Source organism: Mustela lutreola, chromosome 3 (assembly GCF_030435805.1).
Source record: "Mustela lutreola isolate mMusLut2 chromosome 3, mMusLut2.pri, whole genome shotgun sequence".
Lineage (NCBI taxonomy): Eukaryota > Metazoa > Chordata > Mammalia > Carnivora > Mustelidae > Mustela > Mustela lutreola.
The window spans coordinates 38634788-38660323 of record NC_081292.1 but is presented as its reverse complement, the minus strand read 5'-3'; the positions used below and the strand labels follow the sequence as shown (position 1 = coordinate 38660323).

Sequence of the window (25536 nt, the reverse complement as noted above, 5' to 3'; positions counted from 1 at the left end):
TATTCCTCAAAAGGCAAATTTAACCCTGAACTAAAATGATCAATTACACTTTATTCAACTCTGATATGGATATAATATTCTTATCTGATTCAGTTATAAAAAACAAAACCAAAAAACCTTTGGTCCATGGGTTATGAATTCAAATGTTTAGGGGTCCAATTAGGCAATCCTCTACAGAGGGCAAAATAATGAAGGTGGTGGTTGGGGCAATGAAGGGGGATGGGCTGTGGATGGTAGACTGGTGTGACGAGGGTGGGTTGCTGTAGCTATGAGGACCAGTGACCTAGATTATACAAGACCAGTGAAAGGTGACAGCCGTAATTCAGCCCTAGCCAAATGCAAGTCCAGGACTACCACGTCTGATTCTTTAAGGCAAACCACTTTTTGTGTGTCATGGTCCAATTTTTAAACATGGGAAATTAGTTTATAGTCTTTCAAAGCACTGTTTAAGCCAAACAAAACACAGCAAAGTTCAGATCTGACCTACAGGACACCAGTTTTTGGAATCTCATCTAGCCCACAGTGAACATTTCATCAATTTTCATTTAGTGTCATCCAATTTTTTGTTTAACCTCTATGATCTGAAGAGAAACTGGGGTATATTTTTACACAATGGGAAAGCAAAAGACAAAGTAGTAAAGGAAACCCTTTTGTAAAAAAATAGTCCCTGACATGAAAAGAACATATTTATATAATAATGCTATAAACAGATCTTCACATGTAAATATCTGGCTTGTGGTTTCTGACCACTTATAATGGCAACTTTATTGCACTGCTAAAAAGTGAACCACGAAAGCACTTTCCTGTCACTCACAATCAAGCTTCAAACATGTGGACATGTTCAGTGTGCTCCCAGGCTCAATCAACTATAACCGTATGGTGGTATTGACTACCCCCAAATTATTATTCCCTCTTAGTTGTAGCATTGTAGGGGGAACATATGTCAATTACAACGTACTCCATGGAGTTTGGATTTGAAAGTCTGAGGATGTGAAGGTTTGAGAAATGTTTCTTTGTAGAGAAAAAAAAAGGTGCTCTACCATATTGGCAGGAATACAAGTGTCAAGTAATTCATGTTAATAAAAAAAATTGCTATTGTCATTTATTGAAGATAGAAATAGAAATAGTTCATAGGTAATTTGTATAATTTCAAATAAGGAAATTCACCTGGATTAAGAGTAATCATTCTTTCATTTCTACATTTTTCTTGACACACATTAGTGATTACACTTGAAAAGACTCCAAAAAAGTAAAAACTCCATTATTGAGAAGATTAACTCTGTATTATAAATTTATATAATAGCGTATTATTTCAGCAGGAGTAATTTCTCTAGAAATATTTATGGCGTCCTCAAAAAATCAGCATGAGTGGGAAAGACCTTACAAATAGAGCTTTTTAGGTTTTAGGGATGCTTTCAGCTGAGTGCATGAGCAGACATAAAATGAGAACTTCAGGGCTTCATCTTGTGCTCTGAAATTTGGGGACAAATCTGCTAAAGCAGACAACCCAGCAAGCCACCAAAAAAAAGGAATATTTCCGACATTAAAATAAATGCCCATGTGCAGTGCCCAGAGGCAGCCGCTGTGGTCTGGAGCTCCAGTGATCTCATCCAGCCTGGCACTAAGCACGGGGCTCCGGAGGTCTGGGAGAATTCGCAGCATCTAGATTCGTGGAATGCTACAGGTCACTTGCTTATTGGTCTGTTTAGGTTTCCTTTCATTTGTTTCTAATAAAAATCTTGGAGACCAAAGTTTCTGCTTGAGATGACTTCTTTAGCGTTCCCAAGGCCTCACCAGGGTTTTCTGGCTACACTATGACCATCGCCTAATGGGTTACAGATACACTTCAGCTCAGAGTTCCATCACAGCACAAGACAGATACATGAAACAACATATATTTCACACCATGGATTTCCACTGGAGCCGAAGCCAGTACGTTGGGGGAAAATGGAGACGGAAAAGCCTTATCGGTCATAGGTCTCATTCTCTCCTCATTTTCTCCGTGCAGTTGGCTCTCCAGCTGTCATCTGAATTAGCCCAGTCACACGGTGACTACTTCTCTTAGGAAATTTTTCCAGGGCCAAAGAGATCTTGCTGCTATTGATTCGATCATTCCATGTAAGATTCCAAGTGTTTGATCTCATGTAATTCATCTCAAGCCTAATCTATCCATTACCAGCTTCTAGTCATCTGGGCAAGAATGAAGTAAAATAGCAAGTTTATGTGTCTCATACATTACCGACAGAGCGGCTGCTCGTTCCATACTCATTTCTTACTTTTATTTCTCAAGTCCTGCCTGAATTTAACTTGGAAGGAGGTGGTATATTCTGTGAACTCTCTTCTGATTAATTTAAGTCAATACACTCAGGGATATTAGAACTGAAAATTGTCATTGGTATTTTCATTATGTTCTGTTTCTCCTACTCTCCTTGCCCCTGAAACAATCTCCTTTGCCACCCCCAGAAAAATTAATTTTATATTGACTAAGGTCTACCATGAATCTCCTTAATTCCATGGGACTTCAATTCTTTTGACTGTTGATGGCTGCATCCTTTTTTTCAATGCTTAAGCAGAGCATAGATACATCATGAAGATGAGGGGGAAAAGGAAAACATTAAATGTAAGGCTTGACTTTGCAGATGCATAAATAATTTAACTTAACCCCCAGAGGACAAGCTTATAAACTTTTAAGCATGTACAGAAGTGAATTTCCATGAGCTCCTTGCAATGAAATGCTCAACTATCATGCTTTTAAGTAAGTGTTTTTGTCTTCTAACACCCTAGAACAGAACATCCTATCCTCATTTTATCAAATTTCAAATTCAAACCAGGTCTACAAAGCTGTGTTATATGATTTCCCTGCACTCTGCTTTCCTGGAGAAAAAAAGATGGAATGCAAGCAGACATACACAGCCATGTCCCCTGGGTCTCAGTTAAATGGTGAGGAAAAGACATTAAGCAGATCATTATGAGAATGACAAAAGTTGACGGAGGGGAAATGTAGGACCAGGACTGCTGGTGGCAGAGTGCACAAAGACACAACGTCTGAGGAAGCACATCGCCTATTTTGTCGATTTGTGTATTTTTCAGGACAATTTTATGACAGGTGGTACCAAAGTGTCCTTTACTAATGACATCACCATACTATAATAATTTCCAGACAAACAGAAATAAAGCAGCACGAGAAAGGCTACCTTTTTCTAGTCACAAAAAGGCACCACATGGACAAGAAGAGGGCCCACGTGGGGTGTTAAGGGAATAGAGAATAAGCCTGTTTAATTTAGTCTAGAAGCCAAGAAAGGCCTTCTGAGGAGGGAAGGATTAGCAGCAGTTTAAAATTTTATTACAAACTGCACAGAATATCCAACTTCTTTCTTTTCACTCGATTTCTGGTATAATAGTTTCTCCAAACACACATTCCCAAATTGCAGCTAGGCCTGAAAGAAATCGGTCCTTCAGCCTCTCTGAAGTCAATTAGCAAGTTCACAAAAGTGCTATGAAGCCAGAGTGAAAAGACACGAAGTCACACACACACCTCAGGCTGCCATGCTTTTCCTCTGACAAATATCTGTGTGTGTTTAATGTATTTTGTCTTGGTTGGTTATTCAGAAATTCTGGTATTTTCCAACATGTTTTGATAGGTAGCATGTGGAGAGGTCAAAGGGTAATTGCAGTTCAATGGCTGGACCCATGAGCTGCAAGGATCCTACTTTTCCACTCCCTGAAAACTAACTATTACATGGGTAAGAACAATAAAGAGCTTTTCTTAAACTGGCTCCTCCATTTTAGAGAATTTAATCATCAGCCATCTTTTGGGGGTGGGGAACAGATGCCCTTAGAAAGAATAACATGCTTTGTTTCTGAGTGATCATAATTACTGTAAGTCACAGCGACAACCACTAGAGCTGTCATTATGTCAAACACTGTAGTCTGCGTCCAACACTGTTCCTAGGTGTTTGTGTTTATTCTGTTCCTGCCATCCTCATCTCGCCAGCACAACTTCTGAGGTAAGAACTCTTTTCTCTCCCCATTTTGCAGATTAGGGATCTGAGGCTTCAACCTGTTGATACTACTTGTGTGAGGTCACAGAGCTTTCCTGCGGCAGAACTGAGATGTCAATCCTAGAGCTGGGCTGTGTGGCCCCAGAGCGTGTGTTCCTGACCACTTACCTGCCCTGTTTTATTGGGACAAATATCCAGCCTAGGCTGTAGACGAAATTGAAAACATCCATTAAGGGGCACCTGGGGGCCCCAGTTGGGAAAGCAAGTGTCCGAGTATGGATTTCGGCTCAGATCATGATCTCAGGGTTGTGAGATCAAGCCCTGTGTTGGGCTTCCTGCTCAGTGCACACAGAGTCGGCTTGTCCCTCTCCCTCTTTCCTCTTCCTACTCACTTGCTCTATCTCCCTCTCTAAAATAAATAAATAAATACAATCTTTAAAAAAAAAAAGAAAGAAAAAGGAAAAACATCCATTAAGCTTTCTTAATTAATGGAAACACAGACACAAGTCAACATCCAGAATTAACCACCTTGCCAGCATAACGAGCGTATTAGTCAGAATGAGCCTTTGGACCGATTTTTCAGTGAGAAAAACAGATTCCAAGTGCAAGGCGACACAAGGATACCAGGGCATTTTCTCCAAAAGCCAGACCCAGGCCTGGGCATTCAAATCTGCCAGGATTATGGCCTGTTACCCAATCCTTGAGACTCAGGCAGGCTGGATAACTTGCCCAAGCCAGGCAGTGGAGATTGGATAATTACTCACGTGAGCATTGCCTTAAGAATTCCTTACAGGGTTTTCTGCAGAACTGCTGTCCTTTGCGGTGCTTCATGTAAAAATGTTGTGTGGTCAGCAGGTTCTGGAAACCTGGCCTACTGCATCTGTCTCTGGGAGACTCACAGTGTGCGTGGGTCTGTCCTGGGCTGAGCCCTGCTGAGCCCTGCCCTCACGAAACCGGGCTAACATTGAAAATCCAATACGGCAGAGATCTTTCTGATCGTGGAGCTCTTTGTTTCTCAGAACACCTTTGGAGCCACCGGTAAAATAGCGTTTGAGCACTGGCTGCTTCAAGGTGAGCGTGGCAGCGGGGTCAGCAGAACACACGCACACAGAAAGGGAAAGAAAGGACAGACAGGAAGATGGCTGGAGACCGCCATGTGGGAAGAGCCCAAACTGAAAGAGCCATAATGCTTATCATAGTGTTTCTTCTACACGAGTCCTGAGAACAATCTGTTCAACTGAAGTTACAAAGGGAAAAAGAATTTTGATGATTGAAGACAAGACAGAGGGTCTGACATATTAGCAGGCCTGGCATATTGTGTGCAGTGAGATCAGAGCACAGGATGACCTCCATAGGATCTCTCCTTACTTCTGGAAGGGTGAAAGGAACACAGGGTTGGTGCGAACCAGATCACTTAAGCAGAGGAAGGAAGACGAAAGAAAACACTTACTCTACTTTGGAGGTCCAGCTTTTTAAAATTTTCTTTCTTTCTTTCTTTTTTTTTTTTTAAATAAAAACAACAAAAAATAGAAGAAAGGCCAGAAAAGAATATGCAAGCTCCCATTCCATCCAAAATACAGTATCTTTTTTGGTCTGTTTTCTTAAAACTCAGAAGGAAGTCTGATTTCTTTCATGAATCTCCCAAGAAATAATAAGAGGAAAAATTCCAGCACAGAAAAACATGGACACTCTTCTGTCTCATCTGTACACAGAGCCATATGATATGGCTATTTTAAAAATTCTTTCCTTTTTTGCTTCAGGTCCTTCAGAGTTTCTAGAATCTTTATAAAGAATCTCAGGGTGGGCGCCTGGGTGGCTCAGTGGGTTAAGCCGCTGCCTTCGGCTCAGGTCATGATCTCAGGATCCTGGGATCGAGTCCCGCATCGGGATCTCTGCTCAGCAGGGAGCCTGCTTCTCTCTCTGCCTGCCTCTCTGTCTACTGTGAACTCTCTCTGTCAAATAAATAAATAAAATCTTAAAAAAAAAAAAAAAAAAAAAAGAATCTCAGGGTGGTAGCGGTTTGTTCTGGGGAATATTGCCAATCACCAATGGCCCATAACCCACCCAAAACACTTCACAGTAACCTAAATTCAGCTCCGGAATGCTGTGGGAATATTATAAGCATATATTGCTGTTTGCAAAGATTGTAAAGTAGGAAATGGTTTGTATTTGAAGCTATAAGTTTTTTGTCTTTGTTTTTGTTTTTTTTTTTTTTTACTTCTTTGAATCATTTTATGGGCAGAGAGGGAGGTTGCTGAAAAGGTTCTAACACTGAAATATTAACTGGGGCCAAGAGCACAGAACGAAAAATGCTCTGTAACAATGAGAAAGTCCCATCTGTCAAACCAGTGGGCTCAGAGTTTGAAAGTAGTCCCATCTGTCAAACCAGTGGGCTCAGAGTTTGAAAGTAGGTAGACTGGCCCCATGAGGACTTGGGGAGGACAGGACACTGTCTAAGGTGAGTGAGAAAACTTAAGCTTCTTACTATTAATGGGAGCTTTGAGCAAGTCCGGCCAAGATGAGCAGCTTCACAGGCAGCTTCCCTGAAGGTCTGTGAGGGGTATCCAGGGACCCTTAATCTCTGGTAACTTCCAAATTCTCACTTTAGGTCCCAACAGGGCCTGGCTGTATTTTATTTCTGTGAAATCCCTGATCATTGCAATAAATCCAGCCACACTCCCCTTTCTTTGGGCTAGTTGGAGTAGCTCTCTTTTTCTTGTTCCCAGAAAAAAGGATTACCAGTACCTGGGAGACTCAAGATAAATGGAAAATTTCATTATCATATGGTACACTCAACCCTCCCCAGGTGTCTGTTTATATTCCTGGACACTTTTTTGCCTATTTCATGGAAGCTAAGCATGAAGCAAAACAAGAAATAAAAATGAAAACCAGCTCTAAACATATAGTCATTATGAAGAATAATACAACATTTTTAGAATAATTGGGGCCTGTAGAGGTCCCAAGGTTACAATATAACTAGAACTTTTATCTATTATTTCTCAGATTTTGAGAAGAAAGAAGAAATCTACAATGTCTGTATACATGGTATGTATAGCAAAGAGAAGATATGCTAAAATTGCTCACTTTATTAGAATGTTAAAGACAGCAATGATTACATAAATGGTGTGCCTATTCAGAGTAATAACAGGATGGCAATTTTACGTGAGCAATTCCTAGAAAGCTGAAAAAGTGTTCTTTGCTAGATATCCTACTACAGTATACCATGAAAATATTTTAAATACAATATTTTGAGTGATTAAGAGGGGGAAACTACTATCAAAATAAATTACATTCTTTTCAAATATATATTATTTTGGTTTAAACTATGCTTTCTTTAAGAATATCATTTTTTTAAGGAGAAATATTAAATTGGAGCATATGAGTGCATCTTACACTTGATCTAGTTGTTAGCAGACAATAACCATCAACTCCTTTCTACTTCAGTGGAGGCTTCAAATTCACATTTAAAAACATGCTGTTGCCATAGCAGCAAATAAAGAGTAAATCTAAAAAGATTTTATTGATTTTAACAAGGCTTAGAAAATTTATTCATCTTTTTAGCAGTGATTTTTGCTCTTTTATTTTTTAGTCTTTAGCAACATCTCATATTCTCTTTTCTAGATATATTTAGTAAATCATAAATTTTGAAAGTAGGTTAATTCTGGCAGTACTATAAAATTACACATTCTTATAGTAATGTAGAATAACCAATATTTAATTGTTTTTTTTAAAAGATATATTTATTTATTTTAGAGGGAGAGTCTGCAAGGATGTGAGCACGTGAGCAGGGGGAGGGGCAGAGAGAGTTTCTTAATAGGCTCTAGGCCTAGGGCGGAGCCCACAGGGCTCCATCCCACTATCCTGAGATCATGAGCTGAACCTAAATCCAGAAGCAGATGCTAAACCAACTGAGCCACCCAGGAGCCCCAATATTTAATTCTTTTTTTTAAAAAAAGGATTATTTAAAGGATTATTTATTTATCTATTTATTTGAGAGAGAGAAATGATGCACAAGCAGAGAGGAAGGGCAGAGGGAGAGGCAGAAGCAGACCCCCATGCCCCACCATTAGTAGGGAATCTGATGCGGCCCCAATCCCAGGATGCTGGGATTATGACCTGGGCTAAAGGCAGAGGCTTAACCGATTGAGCCATCCAGGTGTCCCCCCACACATGACAATATTTAATTCTTAATGTAAAAGAGATACTGAACTATGGAGTCAGGATCAGGCATCAAACACTCTAAGTACATGTAATGTCAGTTTCACATATGAATAAAGCATGATGCATCACAAACGCTTTTAGATAATTCATTGATAATTTAAAAAGCATGATATAACATTTGCTGTTCCTGTTAATTTATTAAGATGCAGATACTGGAAGTCAGGCTTTTCTTTTTTAAAAAAGTTAATATTTATTTATTTATTTGACAGAGATCACAAGGAGGCAGAGAGGCAGGCAGAGAAGAGAGAGGAGGAAGCAGGCTCCCTGCCAAGAAGAGAGACTGATGTGGGACTCCATCCCAGGACCCTGGGATCATGACCTGAGCCGAAGGCAGAGGCTTTAACCCACTGAGCCACCCAGGTGCCCCTGGAAATCAGGCTTTTAAACATAAATACTACAGTTACAAAGTGCAGGTTCCTTTATGGGTAAGGGGGCAGCCTGACTGCGGATCAGTGAAGTTAGGGTAATTTTTCTAAGTTAAATGCTAAGAAAACAGGAAGTCGACTCTCTTCTCTTACTCATGTGTTGTTCATGTTATATGTGTGTGGATTTTTTTTTTTTTTTTTGCCAATTATTCTGATCTCTAAACATTTGTTTTTGTTAAAACACAGAGAAATGGCTCACCTGTGACAGACATACAGCCTAATGGGGCGATGAGAGTAATGGGAGCAAATCCGTAGGCGGCGAAGTTGCCCATCTCGCCCACAGCCATGAGGGCAGCCCCAACCCACCACAACGCGCTCTTGAAGTAGGGCCTTGGGTGTTCCTGGTGCGCCAATTGGACATGAGAATATTTCTGGAAGTAAATCAGAAAGTAAGTAAGAACATATTCTATCCAATTAAAACTTGCCTTGAACATTTTTGGTCCTATGCATTTGCATCATGGTTTTTAAAATTTACTTACTGATTATTACAGAACAATTATTATGGTTTTCTGCTTGTTCCAAACATATTAACTGCAGAAGTCACTGCCACTGATGGGGGATTTTGTGTGGAAAGGGCCTTCCTTATATAGGAATGTTGCTTAATTCTCATAACTGTAAAATTAGCATTACTAATTGCTCTCCAAAGATGAGCAGTGTGCTAAAGAATTAAGTGCCCTTTTAGTCCACCACACCACAGCACTTCCTTTAGAAGGTCAAAAAAAGTCCAGATGCCAAAATAAACATTGATGAAATGAAAATAATAAGTTACTCAAGAAAACCCCTTGGAAAAGGGATTTCAATGGATGAGTCAAACAGCTACCATAGTAACATAGCAGGGCAGATGCTTTGCTAGTAGGGGGTCGGGTGGTGGACTCTTGTTTACACATGGTTTGAGTATTTCCTTGTATTTGAAACATCTACATTCCTGGAAAATTGGCCATTAAATAAAGCTCTATTTCATTATTGATTTGATGATGGCTGAACGTACTTTCTATTAATACATATGTACCACTCTACATTACATTTAAAAACTAAAAAAATAATAAGAGTACTAGAAGAAAGCACAGAACATTAAAAATAAATCTTGGTTTGTGCCAAGACTGTGAACTTCTTAGGTACAAATTTGTGGTATAGATTCACAAGCCACTGAAGCACGTTGCCTTGGCCATGTGATATTATTAACAGGTCCACAGAAACATTTGATTTTTAAAAAAAAATTTAATTTTAATCAGAAGAAGAAAGTGAATGCAATTATCCTAGACTCTATTTGTCTTTACATCAATGAGGTCATCAGATATACTTGTTTATTTTTGTGGAGGAAGGATCCCAGGAAGTACCCGAGGCCTCCTGAAGTCATAATGTGTTCCTGGATCAAACTACAGAGTTAGAAAAATAAACTACTTCTTACCTGAATATTTAGGGAAATACTCATTACCAAATTTCCTAAAATGGCTAGCAAAACTCCCAACAGGTGAATCTGTAAAAGAAAATGTTTTCTTGTTAAAATAACACTTGTAAGCTACTTCCTAAACAACACCCCCCCTCAAAACCAAAACCCAAAACGAAACAAAAACTAACAAAATTTAAGTTGATACATTTATTTATTTGTTCATTAGCAAATATTTACTTAGCACCCATTTGCTAGGGCCACTTGGATTATGAATAGTGGTTTTACTAGGATTTGTCTTTTTCGCTTTAGTCAAATATTATTTTTTAGAACTAGCACAATCCTGTACTGAGTTCTCTAGATTTTTGCCTATTTGGGCTCAAATAAAGAAAACAGTTACCAGGTTCTGACTTTTTCTCACTAGGGTGCTTCTTATTTGCCCTTTCAGTCGACTTTCCTCAGCAACGCCTCTGATTGTGGTGTTCATTGCCTCAAGTGTGGACTTCATAATTGTTGCCCATCTGGTCTCCCTCACTCCTTTCTCTGCCTATATTCTGGAGGAGGGTGAAATGAAGGAAAGATCGCTGGCCTTGGAAGAAATGATGTGTTTGAGAATCAGATCTGCTATTTTCTAATGGGTGACTCTGAGTAAGTTATTTCAGTTCCCTGGCTTCAGGAAACAAGAAGATGTTGAATAAGATGTTTTCAAAATCCCTTTACTTCTAAAGTTCTGTGATCTCCATGGAGAGAGACTACATCTTCCCACCACTCCTCTGATCAAGAACTCAGTGTTTCTCCACAGTCAGCTGCATCGAATATAAAACTCCACACCAGCTCCCCATAATCTGTCCTCTTTCTGCCCTGACAACTGGCCGCAGCCTATTTAATGTACCCTCTAACTCCGGTACCCAGCACACAACATTCTCCAGTCTGTCACACTTTGGCTCCTATCTCCCCTCTCGCCTAGAGAGAACAGGCCCTTCCTCGGTCCATCCAGCCTACTTCACCCTCCTGGCCTGCTGAGGTCCACCTCCTTGAGACCTGTTCATACTCTACTGCAGTCCGTCCTTACTTTCTGAGACTCTACACGGTAAATGCTTGTATTTCTTCTTTTATACTGTCTTGTGCATCGTTACTTTCTAGGGATGGATGGATGGATGGCAAGTTGGGGGAAGAGGACCAAGTCTTAGGCTTCTATTGGATCATCTACATCATCTACTTTACAAAATTAAGAGCTCTTGAAAAATACTTGCTGGAAAAAGTATATAATGGTTTAAAAGTAGAACAAAAAGAGTTTAAAAATAAGTTCTTACACATTGTCTAAGATGTTTACTATAGAGAATGCATGTATTATCTGATGACTTCAGAAGATGTGTTTGCTGCTCCTATCTAGGTACAAATGTGTCACATCTTACAGCAGTATAAATTAGCAATGGTATCAGGGATCTTCCCTGTCTCTCTCTCTCTCTCTTTTTAAAAAATACAAAACTCCTAGCTAGCTTCAAATTCCAAGGAGTTATTTGAATTTCAAATGAATATTATAACCACAAGGAACCCTTTTCAGAATGCAAAATGTCTTTGAAGTTTTAGAACTCTATTATATGTGCTGAAGTGAAATTCAGTGTTTTTAAAAAATGAAGCAGAAAAGTTGAAAACCCATTTAATAGTTGATATATAATATGCATAGCCTTTAATCAGTTAAGAATTTTCTTTTTCTAATAAAGGCACTTGGCAATAATTTTGATCACTATTCCTCATGGGGAAAAACTGTATCATAATCAATTGTGCTATTTCCATGCTTTCAATTTATAATCGAATGCATTTGGCAGTAATCAGGAAAATAAAGATTCAGAAGAAGTTTGGGATTGAATGGATGATGATGAAATCTTCCATAATTATAACAGTAAATCGTAGAATAGAAATAACTTACTTCAGTTCTTTAAATCATTCACTGAGTAGTTTAAACACCACCAGGCTGTTTAAAAATTGGCAATGATTGCTCAGATATGACACCAAAAGCACAGGCAACAAAAGAAAGAACACATAAGCTGGGCTTCACCAAGATTAAAATTGTTTGTTCAACAAAGGACACTATATGGGGTGCCTGGTTGGCTCAGTGGGTTAAAGCCTCTGCCTTTGGCTCAGGTCATGATCCTAGGGTCCTGGGATTGAGCCCCCGCATTGGGCTCCCTGCTCAGCAGGAAGCCTGCTTCCTCCTCTCTCTGCCTACCTCCCTGCCTACTTGTGATCTCTGTCTGTCAAATAAATAAACAAAATCTAAAAGGACACTATTAATAGAGTGAAGAGACAATCTACACAATAGGAATCAATATTTGCAAGTCATGTATCTCATAAAGATTGATATCCATCATAACGAACTCCTGTAATTCAACAATAAATTAAAAGCCCAATTAAAAATGGGCAAGTATAGACATTTCTCCAAAGAAGGTACACAAATGGCCAAAAGGCACATGAAAAGACGTTCACCAGCTCTAATCACTAGGAAAATGCCAACTGAAATCACAATGAGCTACCACTTCACACCCATTTGAATGTCTACAATTTAAGAAAACCACCAACAACAGAAAGTAACAAGTGTTGGATAGATGTGGAGAAATTGGAACCCAGGTGCACTGCTGAAGAGGAGGTTAAATGGTACAGCTGCTGATCATAAACTATATATAGTATTTAATTCAAATCAAAGACCCAAGTTAAGAGCTAAAACTATGAAATTCTCAGGAAGAAACATAGGAATAAATCTACATCATCTTGGATTTGGCCATGGATTTTTTTTTTTTTTTTTAATTTTAAATTTAGGGGCGCCTGGGTGGTTCAGTGATTTAAGCCTCTGCCTTCGGCTCAGGTCATGATCTCAGGGGCCTGGGATCGGGCCCTGCATTGGGCTCTCTGCTCAGCAGGGAGTCTGCTTCCCCCCTCTCTCTGCCTACCTCTCTGCCTACTTGTGATCTCGCTCTCTGTGTCAAATAAATTAAAAAAAAAATAAAGATTTTATTTATTTGTCGGAGAGAGAAAGACAGAAAGTGCAAGTGTATCTGTGAGCAGGGGGAGCATCAGACAGAAGGAGAAGCAGGCTTTCCGATGAGCAGGGACCCCGATGTGGGACTTGATCCCAGGATCCTGGGATCATGATCTGCGTCAAAGGCAGGCGCTTAACTGACTGAGCCACCCAGCCATCCCCAAAGAATTATTTTTAATACACAAAGTATTTATACTTTTTTTTTTGCCCCAAAGAAATAAAATACCACCAATATAGCTCACTTTCTTATAGTCTCTTCTCCCTTCCAGAGATAATGTTCTTCTCAAGTTGACAGAGATCAATTTTTTCCTTCCTAGATTTGCTTTTACCCTTGTTTACTGATTTTTTTTCATCTTCATTTAGACACTTAACCCATTAGCTTTTCCTGTTTCTTCCTATCTAATAATATATGCAAGCGCAGCTCTACAGTTTTCCATAAGTACACTCTATTGTTTTAGCTTCATGCTTAACTTTTGGCATGCAATTTTCTTTGATTTTATTAAAAATGAATGGGGATGTTGGTTATTACTTTGTTACCAATTTTCAATTTTATTGAATTGTGGGCAGAAAACAAGCTGTGTATAAAGTAACACTTGCTTTTTGACCTAGTATGGTATAAGCTGAAATTTATTTTGTGACCTAATAGTGAATGGTCAAGTTTTATTAAGTATTCCGTGTATGCTTGTATGTTGGGCTAATACATTCGATATATATTTTGTTATCTACCTATCTCCATCAATTCATTGCTCAGATCTTTTCTACCTTTTTTAAAAATATTTTATTTATTTGACAGAGAGAGAGAGAGATCACAAGTAGGCAGTGAGGCAGGCAGAGAGAGAGGAGGAAGCAGGCTCCTCGCTGAGCAGAGAGCTCGATGCGGGGCTCGGTCCCAGGACCCTGAGACCACGACCCGAGCCGAAGGCAGAGGCTTAACCCACTGAGCCATCCAGACGCCCCAGATCTTTTCTACTCTTAATACTAATGTAGGTATACTAAAAATATAACTATGAACATGGATTTATCCATTTTCCTTTTAAATATATTGAATTTTGCTTTAAAAAATATAAAGTGTTAAAAAAATGTAAAGTGTTATATATTGGTATATAAAAGATCAGTATTGTTTTATCTTCTCAGTTAATTGTTCCTTTTATCACTATATATTGACTCTTTTAATCTCAATAACGTTTTCACTTTAAAGTTTCTTTTATCTGCTATTGTCATAATATAGCTGTTTTCTTTGGATATTAGCCACTTTCCACATCACGTACTTTCTTTTTTTTTTTAAGATTTTATTTATTTGACAGAGATCACAAGTAGGCAGAGAAGCAGGCAGAGAGAGAGGAGGAAGCAGGATCCCTGCTGAGCAGAGAGCCTGATGCAGGGCTCGATCCTAGGACCCTGGGATCATGACCTCACCTGATGTGTGGCTCGATCCCAGGACTCTGGATCATGACCTGAGCCGAAGGCAGAGGCTTTAACCCACTGAGCCACCCCGGCGCCCCTCCACATCACTTACTTTCAATAGTTCTGTGTCATTATATTTAGTCAGGCCTCTTACACATTGAAAATAACTGAACTAAAAAAACAAAACCTGAGACTTTCTGTTAAATGGGAAGTTTGGTCCATTTTATTTATTGTGATTATAAATACACTTTTGTTTGTTTTCACCATCTTTGTATTTGTAGCTATTTTGTTTTTTCTTTGCTTTCTATTTTCTCCTTTCCTCAATCTTGTTGGATCTTGGTTGATTGTTCTTTTTTTCCTTCCCCTGTTCTTTTGGCTAGGAAGTTATACATTTTATTTATTTTCTTTTAGTAATTACTGTAAGTTTTAAAAACTTTTTATTTTAAATAATTACTCACAGTAGGCTGCAAAGAAATGTAAAGGTAGGTCCTGTGTACTCCTCCCCAGCCTTCCCTCAAATTTAACATCTTTCACAACTATAATGAAACGTCAAAATCAAGAAATCGGCATTGGTAAAGATCTTGTTCAAATGTTACCATTTATGCTAGCACTTGTATGTGGATGTATGTGAGAACAAGATACTCATCTGTACTATTACCATTAAGATTCTCTTTTGTGTTACGCTTTTATTGATATACCCATCTTCTTCCCCTCCCCATCTCTAACCTATAGCAACCACTAATCTGTTCTCCATTTCTAGAATTATATTAATTTACATGTGCTACTTAAATGGAACTACTTAAATGGAACTACTTTTAAAATTGGCATTAGCTTTGAGGTTCATCCAAGTTGTTGGATCAACAGTCCATTCCTTTTAAATGATGAGTAGCATTCCACGGTATGGGTGTACCACAATTTATTTAACCATTCGCCCACTGAATGACATTCTGAGTAGTTTCCTGTTTTGGGCTGTATAAATAAAGCTGCTATGAACACCGTGTACAAGTTCTGTATGAAAATAAGTTCATTTCTCTGGGATAAATGCCAAAAGTGTAAGTGGTAGACCATGGGGTAAGTCTATTTTGAGTTTTGAAAAGAACTGCCAAACTATTTTCCAGAGTAACTGTCCCATTTTACAACCCTCAAAGCAATATATGAGTAATGCAGTTTCTCTATTAAATTTATCTTGCATTCTTGATATAAATTCTAATGTTAATCAATATTTCTAACCTCCTGAACATTTTGCTTTAACTACAAAAAAAATTTTGCTTTAACTACATTCTCTCCTCTCCTATCCTACAGGGTGTTGATGGTATGTTAGTTCCACCTTGCTTTTAGATCCTCAAATTAATCATTGTTATGATTGTGTCATACAATCAATACTTGCTTTATTCACCCATGTTTATCGCTTTGCTCATCACTGCTCTTTTGAAAAAATAGCTTTATTGAGATACAATTCACATACCATCATGATCACCCTTTAAAACTTAAATAGTAAACTTAATAGTTTTAAGAATGTTCAGAGTTATGCAACTGTCGCCACTGATTTCAGAATATTTTCATCACCCCAAAACCAAACTCTACACCCATTAACAGTCACTTCCCATTCCCTCCTCTCCTCAGTCCCTAGCAACCACCCATCTACTTTCCATCTGTATGGATCTGCCTATTGTAGACAATTTATATAAGGTGACTCATAACAATATGTTAAGTTATTCATAACAATATGTGGCCTTTTGTGTCCCGTTTTCTACACTTAGCATGTTGTTTTCAAGGCTTACTATGTTGTAACATGTAACAGCATGTATCAAGTATGTAGAGTGTATCATCCCTTTGTATGGCTATGGAACATTCTATGATAAGGTATACCACATTTTATTTATGTATTTATCCGCTGGTGGACATTTGGGTTGTTCCTACTTTTTGGATATTATATTCTGACATCTTAATTTTTTTCTGGGTTCAGTGTCCTTCCTGAAGAAATCTTTAGTAGCTCTGTCAATGAAATCCTTGAATTCTAGTTCTCAGTTATTCTCCAAATACCTTTATGTCACCTTTCCCTTTGAACGTGCAGGTTGATAGTTGCTTCATTCAGTGCTCTGACAATATTATTCCATCGTCTCCTGGTGCGGCTTGTTTTTAGAAGAAGGTTGTCGACCTAATTGTTGTTCCTTTGCAAATGGTCTGTCATTTTTCTTAGGATGCTCTTAAGATTTTCTTTGTCCTGGGTTTTCAGCAGTTTCACTACAGTTTTTTGGTGTGTGAACTACATTTTGCTTAGGACTCACGCTTCAAGTTGAGGATTCATGTCTTTGACCAATTTGGCTAAGTTCTCAACTATTATCTCTTTGAATGTCCTCTCCCTTTTGTTCTATTCTCTCCACATAGAACTCCTGTTATTAGTAATGTTAGACCCTTAAATACTCCCTCCTTGTTTCCTATTAATATCATATTTCCAACTCTTTATCTCTTTATACTGAATTCCAGACAATTTCCTCTGACTTCCCTCTGACAAAAGACTAGTTCTAAATGAGCTTTTCTGACTTTCCTCCTCTGAATTGAATCTTCATCTACTTCTATGTCTACATATACTCTACAATATTGTGATGATTTTGTACAAGTTCATTTTCCCTCCAGACTACAAGCTCCTTGAGGGCAGAGCTGTGACTTACTTGTCAACTCATTTTTGTAACCCTAATCACTAGTATAGGACCTGACAGAATGAAGTTGCTTATTAAATGTTATTTGAACTGATTATAAACTATCTAGAAATAGTACATTTTGGTCTTTGGTCCTAGGAGGATATCAAAGGAAATACTTTGTAATCAGCTGGAGTTTAAATATTCCAAGCTCTCAGCTTTTGTGAGAACACAAGCTTGTCCCAGAAATCAGATTTTGACAATGAAGAGTTTCCACTAGTATGCAATAAAAAGGTGCTTGTTAACGTTTAAAATCTAGTTAATTCTTATCATACAAACAAGTAATATATAGTATTGAAGCAGGTGTCAGAAACAGTTTCCTGATAAACTCAGCATATCTTATTCTCATTTTTCTGAAACTTTCCCTAATTATTCAAGGTTAATTGCATACTCATTAAATTCATTTCACACATGATTGTAAATAGTAGTAATACAGTAAATCCTCATTAATACCCCTAATTGATGGGGAGGGATACTTCAAATTTGCAATGTTTTTAAAAGAAGATGGTTTAATTACCTTCAAGAACGTACAGTAACTTGAAGTAACCAGTATTAAACGCTGTTTCCAATTAGAGGCTCGGGTAAATGTACTTTAATTACTACAAAAATCCTCATCTGTAGTCAGGAGTATCATTTGCATACAGTGAGAAGACCTTTATAAAACACCATTTAAATTAAAGATGTCTCATTTACATCATTACTTTACTCAGTGTTCTCTGTTCTCTAGCATTTTAGAATTAATGGGAGTTGAGATCTCCTCTCCTTCCCCCACTCCCTTTCTCCCCTTGCTGATTTGGAGACTGCTCAGGAAAGAACAGAAGGCCACAGAAGAAGAGGGACTTGTGCAAATTCACATAGCTAGAAGCAGGCAAATTTTGGCCCCAAGGCATCCCGTTCATGCCTGAATCACTATGTCTTCACCGACTGCAATCAGTAACCTTCTGGCTAGTCATTGTCAATTTACTACAATTTTAAAATCGCAAAATCTGTTTCTTTTTCTCAGCGCAAGTCAAATAAAGCAAAGATAATAATCAAAAGGAAAAGTTTCTCCACTGCTCAATAATGCAGTTAGAAGTACAGGCCGGACACACAGAAAGATGCCCTGAATTTGTTCAGTGCTCTCTCTTGTCACCACTGTAGCTTAATTCCTGACGTTTCCAGGATGTCTTGGCAAACAGATGGTGGGAGCCAGAGCAAACAATTTATCTGGAATGAGATTCAAAATATCAGCGCTGATAAGTATCAAGGATGTTTTTGTTTTATTTGGAATAACAATCTTCTATCCTACTTTTTGTGCCAAGAGTGTTCTTTAGATATTTTGCATAAAGTTATTGACCTATAATCCATGGGTGGGGTGGTTTGGCCAGATGGAGGTGGGGTATAACACGGGTGTGTGGAATTGCGAGTAGTCTGTCCTGTTTCTGACTTTGAACTCAAGCATATTCCTGGCTCTGCCTTCAGAACATAAATTCTACCCCAATAAGAGCTAGTGTGTGGTTCAAAAGAACCATAGATTCAGAGCTAGTCTGGAATGCTGTAATCGTCATATTCACCTTGCAACTGGAATAATGCTATGTCTCCTGTTCCAGGGCAGTAAAATAGGCCTGAGCACGCAAGTGACAGATTTAGTTTTAGTTCTGGAAATATCACAGGTTGAGTGATTTAGGTCAACCAGTCCCTGCGGGAATGACCCTAAGAACCTCAATCTGCAAGGAGATGACATGTCTGAGAAATGGGTGTTCAGTTCACCCCATGTCACAGGAAACTCTTAGGAATGAGCTGGGATTGTTTTGCTTTTGCACCTTGTAAACTGGTAGACAATTCCCTCACCTCCAGACCAGGCAGGAAGGGACAGGAGGACATCCAAATTCTTGGTAATACTTTAAAATACCTAAATATTAGGCGTGAAGACTCATAGTGTATACAACTTACTTTGAAATGATATATTACAGTACAAGGTGAAAAAAAAATACAGAGAGCGAGAAAGAACAAACAAATGTTTCCCAGTGTTAACAACTGGCGAATCTGCAGCTGAAGGACACGTGGTATTTACTGCTCTACCCTTCCTCGCTTTCTATGAGTTGGAAAATTTTCAAACTAAGAAGCTAAAAAAAAAAAAACTGCTTTACAGACTCAATGACGTTAAAGAGAATATGGATTCATTTAAAAAGAGTTAAAAGAGGAGATGATAATAAGAAAAGCAAGAAATATAAAGCAAGCCGGCCAAACCAAGGAACGATCTTAAACGGGGGGAAAATAAAACAAGTGCACGATTGAAAACCACGTGCAGATACTGCTTGGGAGAAACACACAATGTGGAGGAAAAGGACACGAAATGCAAGGGGTCGGAGAGAAAATGGTAAGTACGGCAGAGACAACTCGAGGATGCTCACAAAGGAGGTATTCATTCGGTCATGCATCCAGTTGGGGTTTATTTGGCAAACGGCCCAATATTGGGTTCTATGTCAGGACCTGAGGATGCAAAGGATCCTCAAGGAGCTCAGAAGAAGAAAAAGCACCTGATAACAGACTACCACCTGTTAAATCTGTCACAGAGGTAGATGCTTTACAGAACCCATGGGAATGGAAGGGGCAGAGTGCGAATCTGCCTAGCTTGGAGCGTATATTAGTCACAGGCGTGGCTGTGATGACAAATTACCACAAACTCGGTGGCTTAAAGTAACAGAAATGTATACTTTCACAGTTTGGGAAGCGAGAAACCCAGAATCAATTTCGCTGGGCTGAAATCAAGATGGCAGAGCTACATTCCCTCTGAAGGCTCTAGAGGAGAATTTGTTTCTTGCCTTTCCCATTTTCTGGTGGCTGCTGGCCTATCGTTGGTTTACGGTTCTATCACTCTAATCTCTATCTCTACGGCCACATCACCGTCTGTTTTTTTTTTTGTATGAAATCTCCCTGTCTCCCTCTTATATTAAAGTGGCATTTATGGTCCATCCAGATAATCCAGGATAGTCTTCTGATCTCAAGATCTTTAACTTAATCCAATCTGCAGTCAACAGGGTGCCTGAAGGGCCTTCCAGTAGAAGATGCCAGGAGAGCTGGACCGGAGAGGCAGGCAGGAGCCGTTATCTGCCATGAATCTATAAGGGGCACAAAAGACTCCAAACTAGAGGACAGATCCAGATTTGACTTGGAAGAAGTTTCCTCCTGGCTGTAGTGTGAGGGATGGACTGGCGTGGAGCAAGACCAGAGAACAGGAAAACCATTTGGGAGACAATGTCAGGAGTTCAGAGAAGTAGGGGCAAAGGGAGAGTTAATTACAACAGGGCCATGGAGAATCAATATTCATATTCATCGTGGTTAAACATTGGAGACAACCTGAAACATGGAATGCTTTTTGGATTACTGAATGGGTTGGCTATTCTTACCACTAATTTCCTTTGCCTTTGCAGATAATTGAGTTGTCTGCAATACTAACCCAAACTGAGTTAAAACCATAATACCATATGTGAAAAAAGAAAGAAAGGAAGAAAGAAAGAAAGAAAGAAAGAAAGAAAGAAAGAAAGAAAGAAAATGTTCAGATACAGATTTTTAATTCGTTATCTCGGTTGTTGTATGCTATAAGGTTATTACCTTTCCATCCTGAGAAAATCTCATGGCACTGGATCCAAATCTGGTGATTTAAAGCCACAGAATAGATCTGGGTTACATAACACAGTCTATCGTTGCTATTCTTACAAGTGGTTCCATGCCAGTTTGTAATCAACCTTAAAACCTAGGCAGAAAAAGCCCAACATATTGCCTCCCCATACAATTAAGAACTATTACATCTTGTCTTTTGCTTGGGAACACACTGACTTACATAATTGTGCATTCATTATTTTTATAAACTCCATTAAGGATAAACCTTTTGCCTTTGAGAAATTTAAGTTTCAGTAGAAAAAAATTATGGGAAAAGTAATATATTTAACAACACATTCTTTGGGGACCTTTAACACTTTGTTAAAAGGAGAGCAACAATTGTCAAGAAAGGTGAAATACTGGTTCAGGAAGTCTTGAAACTTGGTTCTATTATAAAACAAATCAAGCCCCTAGAAGGTTGTGAGGGGAATTTTGAAACAAGGGCAGACATGCCAAACACAAAGAATGCTATTTTTCTATCCAGATAGATCAAAGGTCCCATAACTTTCAAATTTTGCAAGAGCATATTCATAATAATTAAAAAACTCTGTAATCCCTTGTTTTTGAAGAAGCAGGATTGTACTCTGCCTTCTGTGGGGCTAGCCCAGGCTGAAAGAGGCTTCCTACCCGAAAGCTGGGAACCTGAGAATTCTTGTAGTTTTAAGTCATTCCTTCACACCTGCCTGGGTTTCTGGAGTCTCTGTCCTTCTGAAGAGGGATGCCTGCCTTGAGCTCTCCATCCCCCCTGGAGATTGGAGATTGAACTCTATGGTCTATGTCAGGCATCAGCCAATGGGTGAGTTTCTGCCTCAGTAGGAGGGAGAGATAATGACAGTGCTGCTCTCTGACAGACTTCTGCCAAGACGCCTGCGGCCCTTGCCACCCATTAGACCAGATCTTTCTGACAGCAAAGCAGGAATCAAGTTCAAGTTTTCTACACCGTTTAGGTATTGTGACTTGCACTCTCCATCGCCTCCAAAGGGCCAGTCCTCGTAGCCCAGATAATCTCCCCTATCCACAAGCTCCTCCTTCCCGGCCAGTGATGGTAACGGTGATTTGGGTGTGCAAATGTTGTTCCAAAGATTAATAAAACACTACATGTAACTCATGATTTTATTCTCAACGTTATGGCTGCAGCAGCTGCTTATAACATGAGGTCTGCTTGTACCTTGCCCACAAAGAACCACTCGTTTCTCCACTGCCGTGACTCAGCCAGCCACATCCAAAGGTGCATTTTAGTTTCCTCTTCTGCTTTGGTGTTCTTATTTACCATTACACAGCTGGGCTTTGTTAGTCTGGAAGCTTAATGGACATAGTCTATCAGATAGTATAGCTTCATGCCAGTCCTCCAAATATTGTTTATCAAGTAATTATAAAGAATTCTCTCTCTCCCTGTCCCTCTCCCGCGCGCACACACACACACACACACACACACACACACACACACACAATGTATGTCACATACATATAGCTACATTTTGAGGACACAGTCCGTGTTTTCTGATTTCTGTGATATCACTGTCTAACACTATCTGTTAAGAACAGCTCTCTGCTTGTGATTTTTATTGTCTGAAATGCTGACTGCATTTTAGGCCTTCATTTGTTGATCTGCTGATCGAGTTTAACATGGGCTGTGACAACAGGGGACACAGTGCAGCTATGTCCCTAACATCCCTGGAACAATCAGAGATTTGCAAGCCCAGAGGCTGAAGAAGAAATAAAGACCCCCCCGCAGCCCCAGAATTCACAGGATTCACCTTAAACTTGAATAAACTATTGGAAATGCTAACACGGCTTCTAGGGTCCCATATAGCATTGCACTCATACACGATACTTTTTCCATCTAAATCCACTAAACTTTTAGGAGTTTCCAAGTTACTGAAGAGGTGATTGTTGATGATAAAAAAATTTCTGAGCAAGTATAGGCAAGATAGAGATAAAGCAAGGGATACTACTTCAGCCAGATGACTTCCTTTGACTTTTCCATCAGTAGGAAAGACAGGAACTCTTTGAAGATTGCTTGTTGGTTTTTATTTTTCAGGTTACTTATTTATTTATTTCATTTATTTATTTTGGGTGATGTCTTAGGGGGTAAATCTAGAATTTAGAAATAAGTCACCACTTACTTGACATGATGCTAATAAAAATATTTCAGAAGTTGATCCCATAATCTGAGCTTTTAAGGAGATCATCCTGTTTGGTCTCACCCACAAAGGTAGGCAGGCTAAATAGTGGGCAACTTCTCAGGGCTGCCCATGTGAGGCAGGAGACAAAAAGGGAAGGTCCTACATGAGCTGAGAAGGGTGTTAGTTTGAGAGTTGCCCAAGTCGACAATAATCCATAGGAGGACATTGTTGTTAGGGCCACACAGTATGCCCTTCTCTTAGTTACAGGACCCCTCTTTTGGCGAGCCCTTCTTAAAGGTGCCCGTGTTCTTTGGGGAGGCTAAACCCAGTAACTCTGGCCTTCGTGACTGGTATGGGAAAGGCCACGGACCTAACCTTGTCCAGTCAGGCTAACGCCCATTTCTTTTCATTGGTGGAGAAAGTCAAGCTTCCTCTCCTGGAAGTGAAAGGAAGAACGTGGGCTAGTGGGGTGAGTCTCTAAAAGTGGAAACAACAAACTCTAAGGAACAAAAGGTGAAGAGGACAGTGAGGTACTGGGCCTGCACCATGTCGTCAGAACCTCTGGGTCAGGCTTTGGTTGGACCTGTTTTTTTCCTGGACTTTCACGTTAAGCTGGTTAATTTCCTTCGTTGTGTAAGCCAGTTAGTGTCAGGTTTCCTGTGACCTGCACACTAATGCCTCTTAATTACAAAGCATTCTTGCTTAGGGAAACGAAGTTAAGCTGGAAGACAGACAGACTCCTATAGAAACTTAGTTTGGCCAGCGGTCCACATTACTGCAAGAAGAAGCCAGTTGGAGAGGTATGAAGAAAGAGGGGTGGGGGACTTCGGAAACCAGGGCTGAGGCTGCAGGCAGGCAGACCTTGGAAGGACGTGTCAAGGCCAAGATCTCTGAAGGAGTGCGGCCAGGACAAACACAATCTTTGATGAGGTGTGGCACTCAGGACTAAGCATATGTTAGCTTGTATTTACATAAGGAGACAGTCCACACCTCTTGACAGGTGCCAAAGATGACAGGAGGCCATTGGAAGAATGACCAAGGGCAGGGCAAGTGACAAGAGAAGGCATATGTTAAGAACTGTGTGAGGGAAAGTGGAATGTTATCTGTCAGCAGCCAGGCCATCAGGGCTTTCTGGAGAACCAGGAAGGACTGGAAGATGAGCTCTGACTTTACGGAAAAATATAAGTCTATCTGGAACATAGTGGGAGATGAGTTATAAAGAGGTGTAACTGGAATAGAGTGATACTGGACCTTCAGAAAAAAACCCAAATAAACAAACAGGCAAACCCAAGCTAAAATGAAATGCCATGGAAATCTCAACATTAATAGCATCTGAGCCCTCCCAAGCTGGGAGTGCTGGTCTTGCTGGTTAAGTTACAATCAGTGTCTGTAATACGATCACACTACTGCTACCTAGGCTCTCTGTCATGGTTCCCAGTGCCACACACCCATCTCCCCAGCCCAGTAGTCTGGGAAGTGGCAGAAGACAGAGGAAGAATCCCTCCCTTAGTACTACAAAATAACCAGTGTTCCAATTAGGAAAGTACTGCAGTTAAGAAGTGCTCCGGAATGTGAATGTGTTTGCAGAGTGACGGGGAGGGAAACACCAAAGGGAGTGAGGAAGGTGCTAGATACAGAGAAATCACAGCTTTAGGTTAAAAAAAGAAAGGTTACATCAAACATCTGACATGATTCCTCTTATTTCCATTTGCAATGAGCTGAATCCAAGATTTACTAATTATCAGAAATATTATTTTATGACATTTCCTATAAACTAGGTTGACTGTAATATTACTAGTAATAATGGCTAGTATTTATTGGAGCACTTTCTTTGTGTCTGGCACTTTGCTAACTTTCAGACATATGTCACATTATTCTATTCCTACATCAACTCTGCAAGGTATGTATGTATTATTATTATTACCGTTTCAATAGAGACAGCCAAGATTTGGAGAAATTAAGAAACTTGTCAACACCTCTGGTAAAAAGGCTGAGTTTTAAAACTGCACTCTACAACAACAGAAAGGAGGGCTCTGGGGGAACACCATCCCTTCCATGGTAAAGCTCTCAAAGGCCAACTTGAACAGTCATCATCATTTTTAAAAGAAATTGTTTAAGTAATTCTCAATTGCTTGGTTAAGCAGACTTCCCACAAGGTGAATATGGTATATACCATTATCTACCTGGGTAAAACATGCAAGTTGAACAGTTATTGCAATGCTAATAATATTTATAAAATGAAAAAAATTATAGAAAATAGATATAAACAACTGCAAAGAGAATGATACAGATCAATAAATCACTAAAATGGATTATTATAAGGCAAACACCCTTATTACACCATCCAAATCAAGACACTAAAAGAAATGAAGCCCCACCCAAAGCCCTCCCTTCACCCCATCTCATCACACCAGCTCCGTTCCCACAAGAAACTACTGGCTCAACTTTATTGCAATCATTTTCTTGCCTTCTCTTATAGTTTCATCACCCAAGTGGGCATCCTTCAACACTATAGTTGAAGGCTTTTTTTTTTTTTTTTTAATCTATAGGTTTTTTAGGTCTCTTAATTTACAACCTCTCCATTCTCTTCCTTT

General features: G+C 39.3%; 1 protein-coding gene across 2 annotated transcripts in view; it reads right to left on the bottom strand.

Annotated features, from left to right (window-relative positions):
- Positions 1–25536, bottom strand: part of NIPAL2 (NIPA like domain containing 2) — a 73105-nt gene that overhangs the window by 42914 nt on the left and 4655 nt on the right. The window contains exons 1-3 of one of the 2 annotated variants that reach the window (XM_059165947.1): positions 10435–11445; positions 10056–10124; positions 8847–9018 (exon numbers count right to left, since the gene is read on the bottom strand). In XM_059165947.1, the coding sequence (XP_059021930.1) occupies positions 8847–9018; positions 10056–10124; positions 10435–10542 (349 nt within the window). In that variant the 5' untranslated portion in view covers positions 10543–11445. Of the gene's footprint in view, positions 1–8846; positions 9019–10055; positions 10125–10434; positions 11446–25536 lie in introns of those variants that run through there. The other variant, XM_059165946.1, reaches the window with a different exon arrangement.